General features: G+C 43.7%; 1 protein-coding gene across 1 annotated transcript; it reads left to right on the plus strand.

The window, feature by feature from the left end:
- The first annotated feature begins 10,420 nt into the window (after nt 1-10,420).
- LOC127309602 (uncharacterized) lies at nt 10,421-12,474 on the plus strand. The gene is made up of 2 exons (XM_051340389.2): nt 10,421-11,726; nt 12,057-12,474. Exons 1-2 carry the CDS (start codon nt 10,421-10,423, stop codon nt 12,230-12,232), a joined length of 1,482 nt encoding a protein of 493 aa, XP_051196349.1. The 3' UTR covers nt 12,233-12,474.
- The last annotated feature ends 1,356 nt before the right edge of the window (nt 12,475-13,830 follow it).

Below are 13,830 nucleotides of genomic sequence, written 5' to 3' on the forward strand. Positions count from 1 at the left end.
ACTAAGGTTCGGTTGGTACTTAAGAGGGAGGAAGGGGAAGGTGGATGAGAGGGGCAGAGCGACGTGGAGGTGGGAGCTGCTCCATTACCAGATACGGTTGCAATTGCCGACGTGTAAAGGAGAAGAAGGGGGGTTGGCCGGTGCATGGTTTCTATTTGTGGGGGAGGGGATCTTGGGCCAGAAGGTGGGCTTCGGTGGAAGTAAATAAGGAGAAGGGGAGATGGGCTGCTGTGTGAGAAAGGTTGGTGGGCTCTGGCTGGGTTAGGGTTTAGTTAGCTAGGGTTTCTCTCCTCTCTTCCTTTTTCTATTTTTTTTTATTTATTTAATAAACCAAAACCAAAAATGATTTGAGAAAAGAGAGGGAAACAAATTGAGGTATTTTAAATGAGAGAGAGAGGAAAAGTGCTTGAAGCATATGGAATAGAAAAGAAATACAAGAGGTTACAAGTCCTTATATCACATGTGGACTTGAGAAAAGAGAGAAAAGGGATTATCATGCTACATGGAGAAATAAATAAGAGAGAAAAGTAACATTTATTTGATAAGCAAATATTTTGCAAACCCTAACATTCCAACATCTTGAGGAGGATGATACGTCTCCGACGTATCGATAATTTCTTATGTTCCATGCCACATTATTGATGATTTCTACATGTTTTATGCATACTTTATGTCATTATTATGCGTTTTCCGGAACTAACCTATTGACGAGATGCCGAAGGGTCAGTTCCTGTTTTCTGCTGTTTTTGGTTTCAGAAATCCTAGTAAGGAAATATTCTCGGAATTGGACGAAATCAACGCCCAGCATCTTAGAATCCCCGGAAGCATCCAGAACACCCGAGAGTCGCCAGAGTGGACCCACAGGGGGCCCAGGAGGTAGGCCGGCGTGGCCCAGGGGTGGCCCGCGCCCCCCTATGGTGACACCACCTCGTTGACCCTCCGACGCCGCCTCTTCGCCTATTTAAGCCCCCTCGACCTAAAACCTCGATACGGAAAAGCCACGGTACGAGAAACCATCCAGAGCCGCCGCCATCGCGAAGCCAAGATCTGGGGGACAGGAGTCTCTGTTCCGGCACGCCGCCGGGACGGGGAAGTGCCCCCGGAAGGCTCCTCCATCGACACCACCACCATCTTCATCACCGCTGCTGTCTCCCATGAGGAGGGAGTAGTTCTCCATCGAGGCTCGGGGCTGTACCGGTAGCTAAGTGGTTAATCTCTCCCCCTATGTACTTCAATACAATAATCTCATGAGCTGTCTTACATGATTGAGATTCATATGATGATGCTTGTAATCTAGATGTCATTATGCTAGTCAAGTGGATTTTACTTATGTGATCTCCGGAGACTCCTTGTCCCACGTGTGTAAAGGTGACAGTGTGTTGACCGTGTGGGTCTCTTAGGCTATATTTCACAGAATACTTATTCACTGTTATGAATGGCATAGTGAAGTGCTTATTTATATCTCTTTATGATTGCAATGTGTTTTGTATCACAATTTATCTGTGTGCTACTCTAGTGATGTTATTAAAGTAGTTTATTCATCCTGCACGGTGTAATGGTGACAGTGTGTGCATCGTGTTAGTACTTGGCGTAGGCTATGATTGTGATCTCTTGTAGATTATGAAGTTAACTATTGCTATGATAGTATTGATGTGATCTATGCCTCCTTTCGTAGCGTGAAGGTGACAGTGTGCATGCTATGTTAGTACTTGGTTTGGTTATGTTGATCTGTCATGCACTCTAAGGTTATTTAAATATGAACATCGAATATTGTGGAGCTTGTTAACTCCGGCATTGAGGGTTCGTGTAATCCTACACAGTTAGTGGTGTTCATCATCCAACAAGAGGGTGTAGAGTCTACCATCTATCTATTTATTCTGTTATGTGATCAATGTTGAGAGTGTCCACTAGTGAAAGTATAATCCCTAGGCCTTGTTCCTAAATACTGCTATCGCTGCTTGTTTACTGTTTTACTGCGTTTCTACTGCCTGCAATATTACCACCATCAACCACACGCCAGTCCTGGACAGCAAAGCACTTTTCTGGTGCCGTTACTACTGCTCATACTTATTCATACCACTTGTATTTCACTATCTCTTCGCCGAACTAGTGCACCTATTAGGTGTGTTGGGGACACAAGAGACTTCTTGCTTTGTGGTTGCAGGGTTGCATGAGAGGGATATCTTTGACCTCTTCCTCCCTGAGATCGATAAACCTTGGGTGATCCACTTAAGGGAAACTTGCTGCTGTTCTACAAACCTCTGCTCTTGGAGGCCCAACACTGTCTACAAGAATAGAAGTACCCGTAGACATCAAGCACTTTTCTGGCGCCGTTGCCGGGGAACGAAGGAAAGCTACACCATTTCCTCCCTCGTCAACTACGCGCCAAGTACTTTTCTGGCGCCGTTGGGGGGGAGGAAAGGTAAAAGACACTCATACTCCGGTTCCAGGTAACAGTACTTTTCTGGCGCCATTGTGTTTGTGCTCGAAGCTATTTCCTTTAGATCCTGCAATTGCATCTTTTTGTTTCTTGTTTACACTAGTAAGGCATAATGGACAACAATGAGCTTCTTACTCTATTTCCTGATTTAAGACATGGATGGTTTGATCCGAAAATTAAAAAACCCATGGAACATATTAGTATGAACACTTTGAACACCATTGTTGCTAATGATATGGAAAATTCTAAGCTTGGGGAAGCTGGTTTTGATGAGCATGATCTTTTTAGTCCCCCGGGCATTGAGGAGGAAATTTACTTTGATGATACTTTGCCTCCTATATATGATGATTATAATGATAGTGGTCTTTTGGTGCCGCCTACTATGGAGAGTGAATTTGATTATGATTACAATATGCCTCCTATATTTGATGATAGCCACTTTGTTGAATTTGCTCCCGCTATTACTAATAAAATTGATTATGCTTATGTGGAGAGTAATAATTTTATGCATGAGACTCATGATAAGAATGCTTTATGTGATAGTTATATTGTTGAGTTTGCTCATGATGCTACTGGACATTATTATGAGAGAGGAAAATATGGTTGTAGAAATTTTCATGTTACTAAAACACCTCTCTATGTGCTGAAATTTTTGAAGCTACACTTGTTCTATCTTCCTATGCTTGTTACTTTGCTCTTCATGAACTTGTTTATTTACAAGATTCCTATGCATAGGAAGCATGTTAGACTTAAATGTGTTTTGAATTTGCCTCTTGATGCTCTCTTTTGCTTCAAATACTATTTCTTGCGAGTGCATCATTAAAACTGCTGAGCCCATCTTAATGGCTAAAAAGAAAGAACTTCTTGGGAGATAACCCATGTATTTATTTTACTACAGTACTTTATTTTATATTTGTGTCTTGGAAGTTGTTACTACTGTAGCAACCTCTCCTTATCTTATTTTATTGCATTGTTGTGCCAAGTAAAGTCTTTGATAGTAAGGTTCATACTAGATTTGGATTACTGCGCAGAAACAGATTTCTGTCTGTCACGAATCTGGGCCAAATTCTCTGTAGGTAACTCTGAAAATTATGCCAATTTACGTGAGTGATCCTCAGATATGTACGCAACTTTCATTCAATTTGAGAATTTTCATTTCAGCAAGTCTGGTGCCTCAATAAAATTCGTCTTTACGGACTGTTCTGTTTTGACAGATTCTGCCTTTTCTTTCGCATTGCCTCTTTTGCTATGAGGGATGTATTTCTGTGTTCCATTAACTTCCAGTAGCTTTGGGCAATGTCCAGAAGTGTTAAGAATGAATGTGTCACCTCTGAACATGTGAGTTTTTGATTATGCACTAACCCTCTAATGAGTTTGCTTTGAGTTTGGTGTGGAGGAAGTTTTCAAGGGTCAAGAGAGGAGGATGATACAATGTGATCAAGAAGAGTGAAAGCTCTAAGCTTGGGGATGCCCCGGTGGTTCATCCCTGCATATTTCAAGAAGACTCAAGCATCTAAGCTTGGGGATGCCCAGGCATCCCCTTCTTCATCGACAAATTATCAGGTTCCTTCTCTTGAAACTATATTTTTATTCGGCCACATCTTATGTACTTTACTTGGAGCGTCTGTTTGTTTTTGTTTTTGTTTTTGTTTGAATAAATGCTTGTGTGGGAGAGAGACACGCTCCGCTGGTTCATATGAACACATGTGTTCTTAGCTTTTAATTTTCATGGCGAAGGTTGAAACTGCTTCGTTAATTGTTATATAGTTGGATACGGAAAATGCTACATGTAGTAATTGGTATGATGTCTTAAATAATGTGATACTTGGCAATTGTTGTGCTCATGTTTAAGCTCTTGCATCATATACTTTGCACCTATTAGTGAAGAAATACATAGAGCTTGCTAAAATTTGGTTTGCATAATTGGTCTCTCTAAAGTCTAGATAATATCTAGTAAAGTGTTTGAACAACAAGGAAGACGGTGTAGAGTCTTATAATGTTTACAATATGTCTTTTATGTGAGTTTTGCTGCACCGGTTCATCCTTGTGTTTGTTTCAAATAACCTTGCTAGCCTAAGCCTTGTATCGAGAGGGAATACTTCTCATGCATCCAAAATCCTTGAGCCAATCACTATGCCATTTGTGTCCACCATACCTACCTACTACATGGTATTTCTCCGCCATTCCAAAGTAAATTGCTTGAGTGCTACCTTTAAACAATTCAAAATTTATCACCTCTGATTTGTGTCAATGTTTTATAGCTCATGAGGAAGTATGTGGTGTTTATCTTTCAATCTTGTTGGGCAACTTTCACCAATGGACTAGTGGCTTCATCCGCTTATCCAATAATTTTGCAAAAAGAGCTGGCAATGGGATTCCCAGTCCCAAATTAATTAACAAAAAATAGACACTCCTCCATGGTATGTGATTGTTGGACGGCACCCGAAGGATTCGGTTAGCCATGGCTTGAGAAAGCAAAGGTGGGGAGGAGTGTCATCATAATAAAACTAAAATAAAAAGGCACTCCTTCATGGTATGAGATTGTTGGCAGGCACCCGAGGATTCGGTTAGCCATGGTTTGTGAAAGAAAGGTTGAAAGGAGTGCCACCCAAAAATAAAAGTAATTCATGGGAGCCGCTCTTTGAAGGTTTGTCTGGCAAGGGGGTTAGAGTACCCGCTACCATTCGTTGACAACAACAAACACCTCTCAAAATTTTACTTTTATGCTCTCTATATGTTTTAAAAACCAAAACTCTAGCACAAATATAGCAATCGATGCTTTCCTCTTTGAAGGACCTTTCTTTTACCTTTTATGTTGAGTCAGTTCACCTATTTCTCTCCATCTCAAGAAGCAAACACTTGTGTGAACTGTGCATTGATTCCTACATACTTGCATATTGCACTTGTTATATTACTTTGCATTGACAACTATCCATGGGATATACATGTTACAATTTGAAAGCAACCGCTGAAACTTAATCTTCCTTTGTGTTGCTTCAGTATCTCTACTGTGAATTATTGCTTTATGAGTTAACTCTTATGCAAGACTTATTGATGCTTGTCTTGAAGTACTATTCATAAAAAGTCTTTGCTATATGATTCATTTGTTTACTCATGTCATTTACATTGTTTTGATCGCTGCATTCATTACATATGCTTACAATAGTATGATCAAGTTTATGATGGCATGTCACTCCAGAAATTATCTTTGTTATCGTTTACCTGCTCGGGACGAGCAGAAACTAAGCTTGGGGATGCTGATACGTCTCCGACGTATCGATAATTTCTTATGTTCCATGCCACATTATTGATGATTTCTACATGTTTTATGCATACTTTATGTCATTATTATGCGTTTTCCGGAACTAACCTATTGACGAGATGCCGAAGGGCCAGTTCCTGTTTTCTGCTGTTTTTGGTTTCAGAAATCCTAGTAAGGAAATATTCTCGGAATTGGACGAAATCAACGCCCAGCATCTTAGAATCCCCGGAAGCATCCAGAACACCCGAGAGTCGCCAGAGTGGACCCACAGGGGGCCCAGGAGGTAGGCCGGCGCGGCCCAGGGGTGGCCCGCGCCCCCCTATGGTGACACCGCCTCGTTGACCCTCCGACGCCGCCTCTTCGCCTATTTAAGCCCCCTCGACCTAAAACCTCGATACGGAAAAGCCACGGTACGAGAAACCATCCAGAGCCGCCGCCATCGCGAAGCCAAGATCTGGGGGACAGGAGTCTCTGTTCCGGCACGCCGCCGGGACGGGGAAGTGCCCCCGGAAGGCTCCTCCATCGACACCACCGCCATCTTCATCACCGCAGCTGTCTCCCATGAGGAGGGAGTAGTTCTCCATCGAGGCTCGGGGTTGTACCGGTAGCTATGTGGTTAATCTCTCTCCCTATGTACTTCAATACAATAATCTCATGAGCTGCCTTACATGATTGAGATTCATATGATGATGCTTGTAATCTAGATGTCATTATGCTAGTCAAGTGGATTTTACTTATGTGATCTCCGGAGACTCCTTGTCCCACGTGTGTAAAGGTGACAGTGTGTGCACCGTGTGGGTCTCTTAGGCTATATTTCACAGAATACTTATTCACTGTTATGAATGGTATAGTGAAGTGCTTATTTATATCTCTTTATGATTGCAATGTGTTTTGTATCACAATTTATCTGTGTGCTACTCTAGTGATGTTATTAAAGTAGTTTATTCCTCCTGCACGGTGTAATGGTGACAGTGTGTGCATCGTGTTAGTACTTGGCGTAGGCTATGATTGTGATCTCTTGTAGATTATGAAGTTAACTATTGCTATGATAGTATTGATGTGATCTATGCCTCCTTTCGTAGCGTGAAGGTGACAGTGTGCATGCTATGTTAGTACTTGGTTTGGTTATGTTGATCTGTCATGCACTCTAAGGTTATTTAAATATGAACATCGAATATTGTGGAGCTTGTTAACTCCGGCATTGAGGGTTCGTGTAATCCTACACAGTTAGTGGTGTTCATCATCCAACAAGAGGGTGTAGAGTCTAGCCTATCTATTTATTCTGTTATGTGATCAATGTTGAGAGTGTCCACTAGCGAAAGTATAATCCCTAGGCCTTGTTCCTAAATACTGCTATCGCTGCTTGTTTCTTTTTTCTTTGCGTTTCTATCGCTGCAATATTACCACCATCAACCACACGCCAGTCCTGGACAGCAAAGCACTTTTCTGGTGCCGTTACTACTGCTCATACTTATTCATACCACCTGTATTTCACTATCTCTTCGCCGAACTAGTGCACCTATTAGGTGTGTTGGGGACACAAGAGACTTCTTGCTTTGTGGTTGCAGGGTTGCATGAGAGGGATATCTTTGACCTCTTCCTCCCTGAGATCGATAAACCTTGGGTGATCCACTTAAAGGAAACTTGCTGCTGTTCTACAAACCTCTGCTCTTTGAGGCCCAACACTGTCTACAAGAATAGAAGCACCCGTAGACATCAGAGGAGTATCTCCAACTCAAATTAAGTTGGCAGAGCAAGGTTGAAGAGGTAGAAGAGAGATTAAGGGTGCCACCAAATTTAGAAAATTTGGCATGACCTTTCTGTAGAAGGTTAAAGAGGGAGAAGGATTTGTGCTTGTGCTTTTCTTGTAACATCACAAGTGGTGAGATGAAACAAGAGAGAGATGAGGAAGAACAAACACATAAAATATAGAGCAATGAAAACCAAATGCAATTTGATAAAACCAAAAGGTGACATGATATGACATGCATGATGCAAAGATGATGCATAAACATGGAAGGTAAAGAAGGTAGCTCACTTGGGATGTTACAACTGGCATATCCGATTTGATCGGACTGTCCACATCGACCGTGACCAGAACAAAACCAGCACTGGTCAAAGCTTTACCCTAACCCTAACCATCTCATCCTCTCCCCCTATTTTCTCGATTCCAAGAGACAGGAAAGATGCAACGGCGGAGACGACGCGCTGCCCTCTCCTTCTTCCATTCCGACGCGGTGGCGGAGCTCGCCGGAGAAGCATACGCTGGACCAGATCCCCCGCGCTACTCAGTCGAGCATAGTTGCTGACATCGTGTTCATTTGGGGCGGCGAGGAGGCGGCGTGCTGCTCAGCGACAGCCCTCCGGGTGACGATGGCGACCGGTGGCACGATGGCCTGCAGTGCAGTCGTCCATTCCACCTGCCCTCCAGTCGGTCGTTCCACGCGTCAACTCCGTCAGGAGCGAACGACATCGCACCATTGATGACCTCGCACGACGGCGATCATACAACATTCCGGAGGAATGGCACGGATGCGGCGTCATTAGGTGAGTGCCCATAAACTCCATTTTCCAACATCTTTCTTCGGATTGGGTACATCCGAATTCAGAAATTTAGGTTTTGCAATGGGATTTTCCTAGGGCTAGGGTTTCTGCATAATTGGGAATTTTTCTTTTTTCTTTTGCAATGCACATTCCTCTCCTTCTAATTGATAACTTGCTATCCGAGACAATACAAGTGCTGGTTGAAACATGAATTTAATTTCCGTATCAACATTAACATGATTAGAAGTGACCATGGGCACAATAGAGTAAAGATTCATAATATAAACATGCTCATTAAAAAATGACCGAGGTTAATTAAATCAGTACTGATCCGTAGTAAAAAAGAACAGAACTCCAAAGGTAATTTGTGCATTGGCATAAGCCCAAAGTAAAACATGATCTCCTAAACATAATTAGGACTCTAAGATGATCAGATCTAGCTCTCTGATACCATTGTTAGTAATTAATTCATCATTAGGGAAACATTAAATGTAAACTAATCATGCCTTAGAGCACCTAACAAAGATTATGAGATTTAACTTACAGGTAATTGGAGGATTCCCGTGCCTTCCCGATGCAGGCATGGTGTAGCTCATGCCGTGGTTAATGAAGATGATCTACACTTCGATGTAGTCGTCCAGAATGCCACCACACACCTCTCTTTGGGATGAACATCGGTGGGAATAGTCTTCCCGTCACTTATAGCCTCCCTAGATCGGTAGGGTTATGGAATATCGTGGAGCAGTTGAGCAGTTGTAGCAGATCGTGAACTAGTCGGCATACGTTCCTACCTACCTATTCCCTTATAGATGGTCCAGTGTGACAGGGGACAAAAACCACCTGGTTATCGATGCCCTCGATCAGGGCGTGCATGAGAAAAAGTCACCTAAGTGAAAAGGTCAACGTTGGTCCTATGAGCCCCACTTTAATCTTGCGGTTTTGTTTTAACTTTTCTCTTTTATCTGGTAAACTAACAGATCAACTCAACAAATACTACTGATATACTACATGAGCGAGAAGGAAGCCCTGCTGCCGACTTGTTAACTCCTCTCATGTGTACATATACAACATATACAACAATCAATGCCACGAACATTTCCTCACATGTGTGCATTTCAGTTGACTTGTTAACTCCTCTCGGCCCAAGCATCCGATAACAACCAGTAGCTCCATTCATCAGAGGTTAGCTCACAATATAACACGTGAGGAGGCACCGCATGCATGAGACGTACAAAATTAACTACACACTAGAAGAAATAGGTTCTACGCCGATGGCAATTGCTGTGGGCACAGGCCTATGCCGATGGTGGCCGTTGGCGTAGGGCCACCGGCTTACCCCCTCGTCAGCGCATTCTGGAAGTCGTCAGCACAGTATACATCCAGTGTCTTTTCTAGTCAAATCCATGTGTGCGGATATGATAAATGAGCATACACCGTTCTTACGCAAATACATTTGGAAAGTTAAGGTACCACTAAAGATTATGATCTTTATGTTGTTTCTTTTTTTAAAATAATTCTTACTAAGGATAACTTCGCAAAAAGAAATTGAAATGGTTGCAAGAAATATGCCTTTTGTGATGTCGATGAATCTATCATCCATCTATTTTTTGATTGTCCCTTAGCTAGACTTATTTGAAGAACTATTCAACATACTTTTAATATTTCTTCACCAGCTAATGTTACAACTATGTTTGAAAATTTGCTAAATAGGGTTGAGAAAAAAATCTAAAGAACAAATTTGAATGGTATCTGTGCTTTAATATGGGCTATATGAAATTGTCTCTGAAGCGGAATTAATGCAGAGAACGGAGCTAAGCTCTTATTTCGAAAAAAACGAGACGTACAAAATGCCTGCTTGCGAAGCCTTTGTGGAGTCCTAGCTACGCACGCTACTTCGATGCATGTTGATTGTAAGGTGCCTCTTTTTTTTTCCCTCTTTTTCTCACGAGGGAGCTAATCCGGTTTTAAACACACAAAAATCAAAACGAAACAGCTCCCATCTTCACTGCTCCTCGATCGCGTGTATATGTAGTAATCCTCAACTAACTTCTCCGAGTAGATCCGATTCCGATAGCAACAAGAACACCTCCTTGGATAAATACCACTACTACTAGAAGGAGACAACCGACCTTCGATCATGTCCGTTCTATTCCCGTCCCTGTCTAGCTACTTTGATGTCCCTGTCTAGCTACTTTGATGCGTCCCTGCGTCCGCCGCCAGAGAGCGGCGATGCGGAAGAAGACGAGAGGGATTCCTGGGACTGGGGGGAAGCCCTCATCGACAGCGTCGCCTACATGATCGACGAGAGCAACCACACGTCCGCTCGCTGCCCCTTCACCACGAGAGAGGGCAGCCCGGAGCAGCTTCAGGTCACTTTCTGCCTCAACCCGCCGCCGCATGTTTCCTACTTCTCCATAGCCTACACCAGCGGCGAACCCACCCGGTTCGTCTACGAGCCTCGGATACTTGCCACGGCGGGCAATCTCGCCCTCATCTGCGCGAGGCACGGCCCCGGCTCGCTGGGCAGACCCAAGTACAACTTCTTCGTCTACCATGCCCCCACCCGTCGCCATGAATCCCCCAGGCTAGGGCTGCTTCCCCACCCGGAGCCCGACCTGTTTCCATGGGACAAATACTGCTACTTCACCCAGGGCGAGGTTGGCATCCTCCGCTACCGCACCAGGAGCCACAGACCCCCCTTCATCATCACCCACACTACTCCCAAAAACGACGAATACGATGCCTACAAAATCGCCACGATTTATACCCGGATCGAGGAATCAGGGATCACGGACTACGACCTCTTCATCTACGATTCCAAGACTGAGGCTTGGACCCGCGACGCTACTGTTTTTCCGCAGGAGCCTCCTCGACATTTTAGTTCCGACAGGGTCGTCACCATCGCCCGCACCATGGTCTGGGTCGACCTATCGCAGGGCATGATCCTCTGCGACTTGCTGCACGCGCCGCCTCAGGAGGATAAAAGCACCGGGGAAGGGCGCCCGAGGCAGCTTCGCTACATCCCGCTGCCCAAGTCGGTGCGGCCACTAGGCCCGCACGAAATCCCGTCCTTCTCTCGGGATGTCGCCGTCGTTGATGGCCGCGTCAAGTTCGTCGCCCTTGAGATCGACAGCAGCTGCCCGGGCCGGTGGACCGCTGCTACGTGGAGCATGTCAGTTGGTGATTCAGAGTTTCGAAAGGACGGGGAGGTGAAATGTGCTGATATTGCCCCCTCCGATGCGTTGGATCTTGGGTCTTTCTTTGTTGGCCACCCAACTCTCAGCTCCCACTGTGGCGATATTCTCTACCTCATGGCCAAGGCTAGTCTATATGCACTTGACCGCGAGTCAATCGTGATTGCTGTTGACATGAAGAACATGAAGGTGGGGCGAGTTGCCAAGTACACCATGCAAAGAGCAGGCTGCATGACCTTCGCCTACATGCACACTACCATCTCCAAGTATCTCGCTCCACCACGAGGTACACTCTGCTTTTTAACTATACTGAATCCTTTTGATCTTGATATGGGATTGCTAGCAGAAGAGCATTTTATACGTGGTGTAGCTAGTGCAAACTCATATACTAGTTTGACATCGAACCCCCTGTTGAGTTTTGAAGATCACAACGATTTAATTCCTCCAGTTAACAATGAAAAATACTCGCCAAAATAACTGTTAGGAAGCTCCTAGAAACTACGATTTGCTGTAGTCTACAAGGCTACAAGGCTGTGCATTGTTAATATTGAAAGCTGAACTTCGTTCTTTTTCACACCTAAGTAACCTATGGCTGCATTCCTCATTTCCTCTGCAGATTCAAAAGGTAACATGAAACGACGAGGGCAGATCTTGCTGGGATCCTTTCACAAGAAGCCGCATGTGATTACTTTCATGTCCGGGCATGGCGAAGACCAAGTGGAAGGAGCGGGTGATCACATGTACGATCTGCCATCGATGAGCGACGACGAGGATAATATGGACTTGGGATAAGTCGTTGGCCGTATAGCACTGCTTTTTCATAAGCTCTGAATATGGTAACAAGAAAAAAATGGTATTATTGTTATGGCACACGCACTAGGGGAATCCAGCGCTATTGCCGAGATAAAGTACCTCATGCTGAAAAGCTATATGGATCCTTCTTGTGGAAAGACTTACTCAAGAAAGTTGATAATTTCAGAGAAGTTTCGGTGGTTAAACCGGGTGTTGGTAATACTTTTCTTTTTGGGGAAGATAAGTGGGTTCTATCTGATGTTGTTCATCCGCTTAAGTGTTGAGATGTCCTAGAATATTCTCATTTGTTCGGAATGCTAATCTTTTGGCTGCTCAAGTCTATGCTCATTCAGAGTTTCTAGATTTATTCCATTTGCCTCTGACCATATTCGCTTTTGAAGAGTTGCCGGAGCTAAAGGATTTGTTGAGTTCTAACCATTCGAGTGATCAAATGGATGTATGGGTATACAATTGGGGAGATAAATATATCTTAGCAAAGTTCTATGCAAAAAAATCACAAGCATCTTACAATCCCTAAAAAAATTCACTGGCTTTGTAAATCTAGCTACATGATGAAAAATAAAGTTTTCAACTGACTTCAAAGGCGACATTGGCATGTCACGGATGATACACATCGTGTTTGTGTCCTATCCGAGCTTATGAAGACAACTTTCATTTATTTTCAACTGTAATTTCAGTCGACGTATTTTGAAGTATATTCAAATTGAGTGGCCTAATAGTGATGATCTGCAAATTGTTATTGCTGGTGCTAGAAGGAGTTTCGCCAAGGAATTCTTCATGGAAGTTCTTATAACAGCATGTTGGCACATTTGGCTTAGGAGGAGTGGGCGACTTTTGCTAGTTGGAGTTATAATTTCATACATGATATGTCCATGCTTAGGCATATATATGATGAAGTCCAAATACCATGATGATCTTATGGGATGGATAACTTCTCTTCCATAACCTTGTAGAGTTTCTAGGTAGGTGCATAGTTTTATTTCTCTGGAGACTTCTTGTAATTTCAGTTTAATATAATAAATTTGTTGGGTTTTTTTTGCCTCGTACTCCAGAGTAAAAAATATATATATAACGCGTAGACGGTGTTTTCTGGCTCTTTTCTTGTGTTGACTGTTGTGAAATCCGTACTATCAAGAGGGGGGGGGGGGGGATTGGTTGGAGAAATCAAGTTCACGTGTACCCCAAATGCACCTCCAAAACCATCGTACTCTTGATCGAGAGAATTCCACAAAATATCTTTGTTGCATTCTTCTCTACTTAGCCGGTTGTACCGGCGTATCAAGCGGTTGTAGCGCCTACCTCCTAGTTGCGAGTTGCGCCACTATAGTTGGGCGCGCTAGCAATATAAGTCAACTCGGTAGCGCAAGGGATACTTCCGCTCACCTTTGGGAGCGGTAGTACCGGTCTCACTACCTGTCCAGTACCTCGTAAGCTATTTATAAGTGCATAAAACGGTACGGTACCCCCGTACCAGATCGACGGTAGCTTGGAAGTACTGGACTTTCTAATTTTATTGAGTTTATCCTGTACTACCGCTGGTGTGCCCAGTAGTGTCGCCTAGCACATATCAATGATGC

The sequence above is a fragment of the Lolium perenne genome, chromosome 6 (genome assembly GCF_019359855.2).
Source record: "Lolium perenne isolate Kyuss_39 chromosome 6, Kyuss_2.0, whole genome shotgun sequence".
Classification (NCBI taxonomy): Eukaryota; Viridiplantae; Streptophyta; class Magnoliopsida; order Poales; family Poaceae; genus Lolium; species Lolium perenne.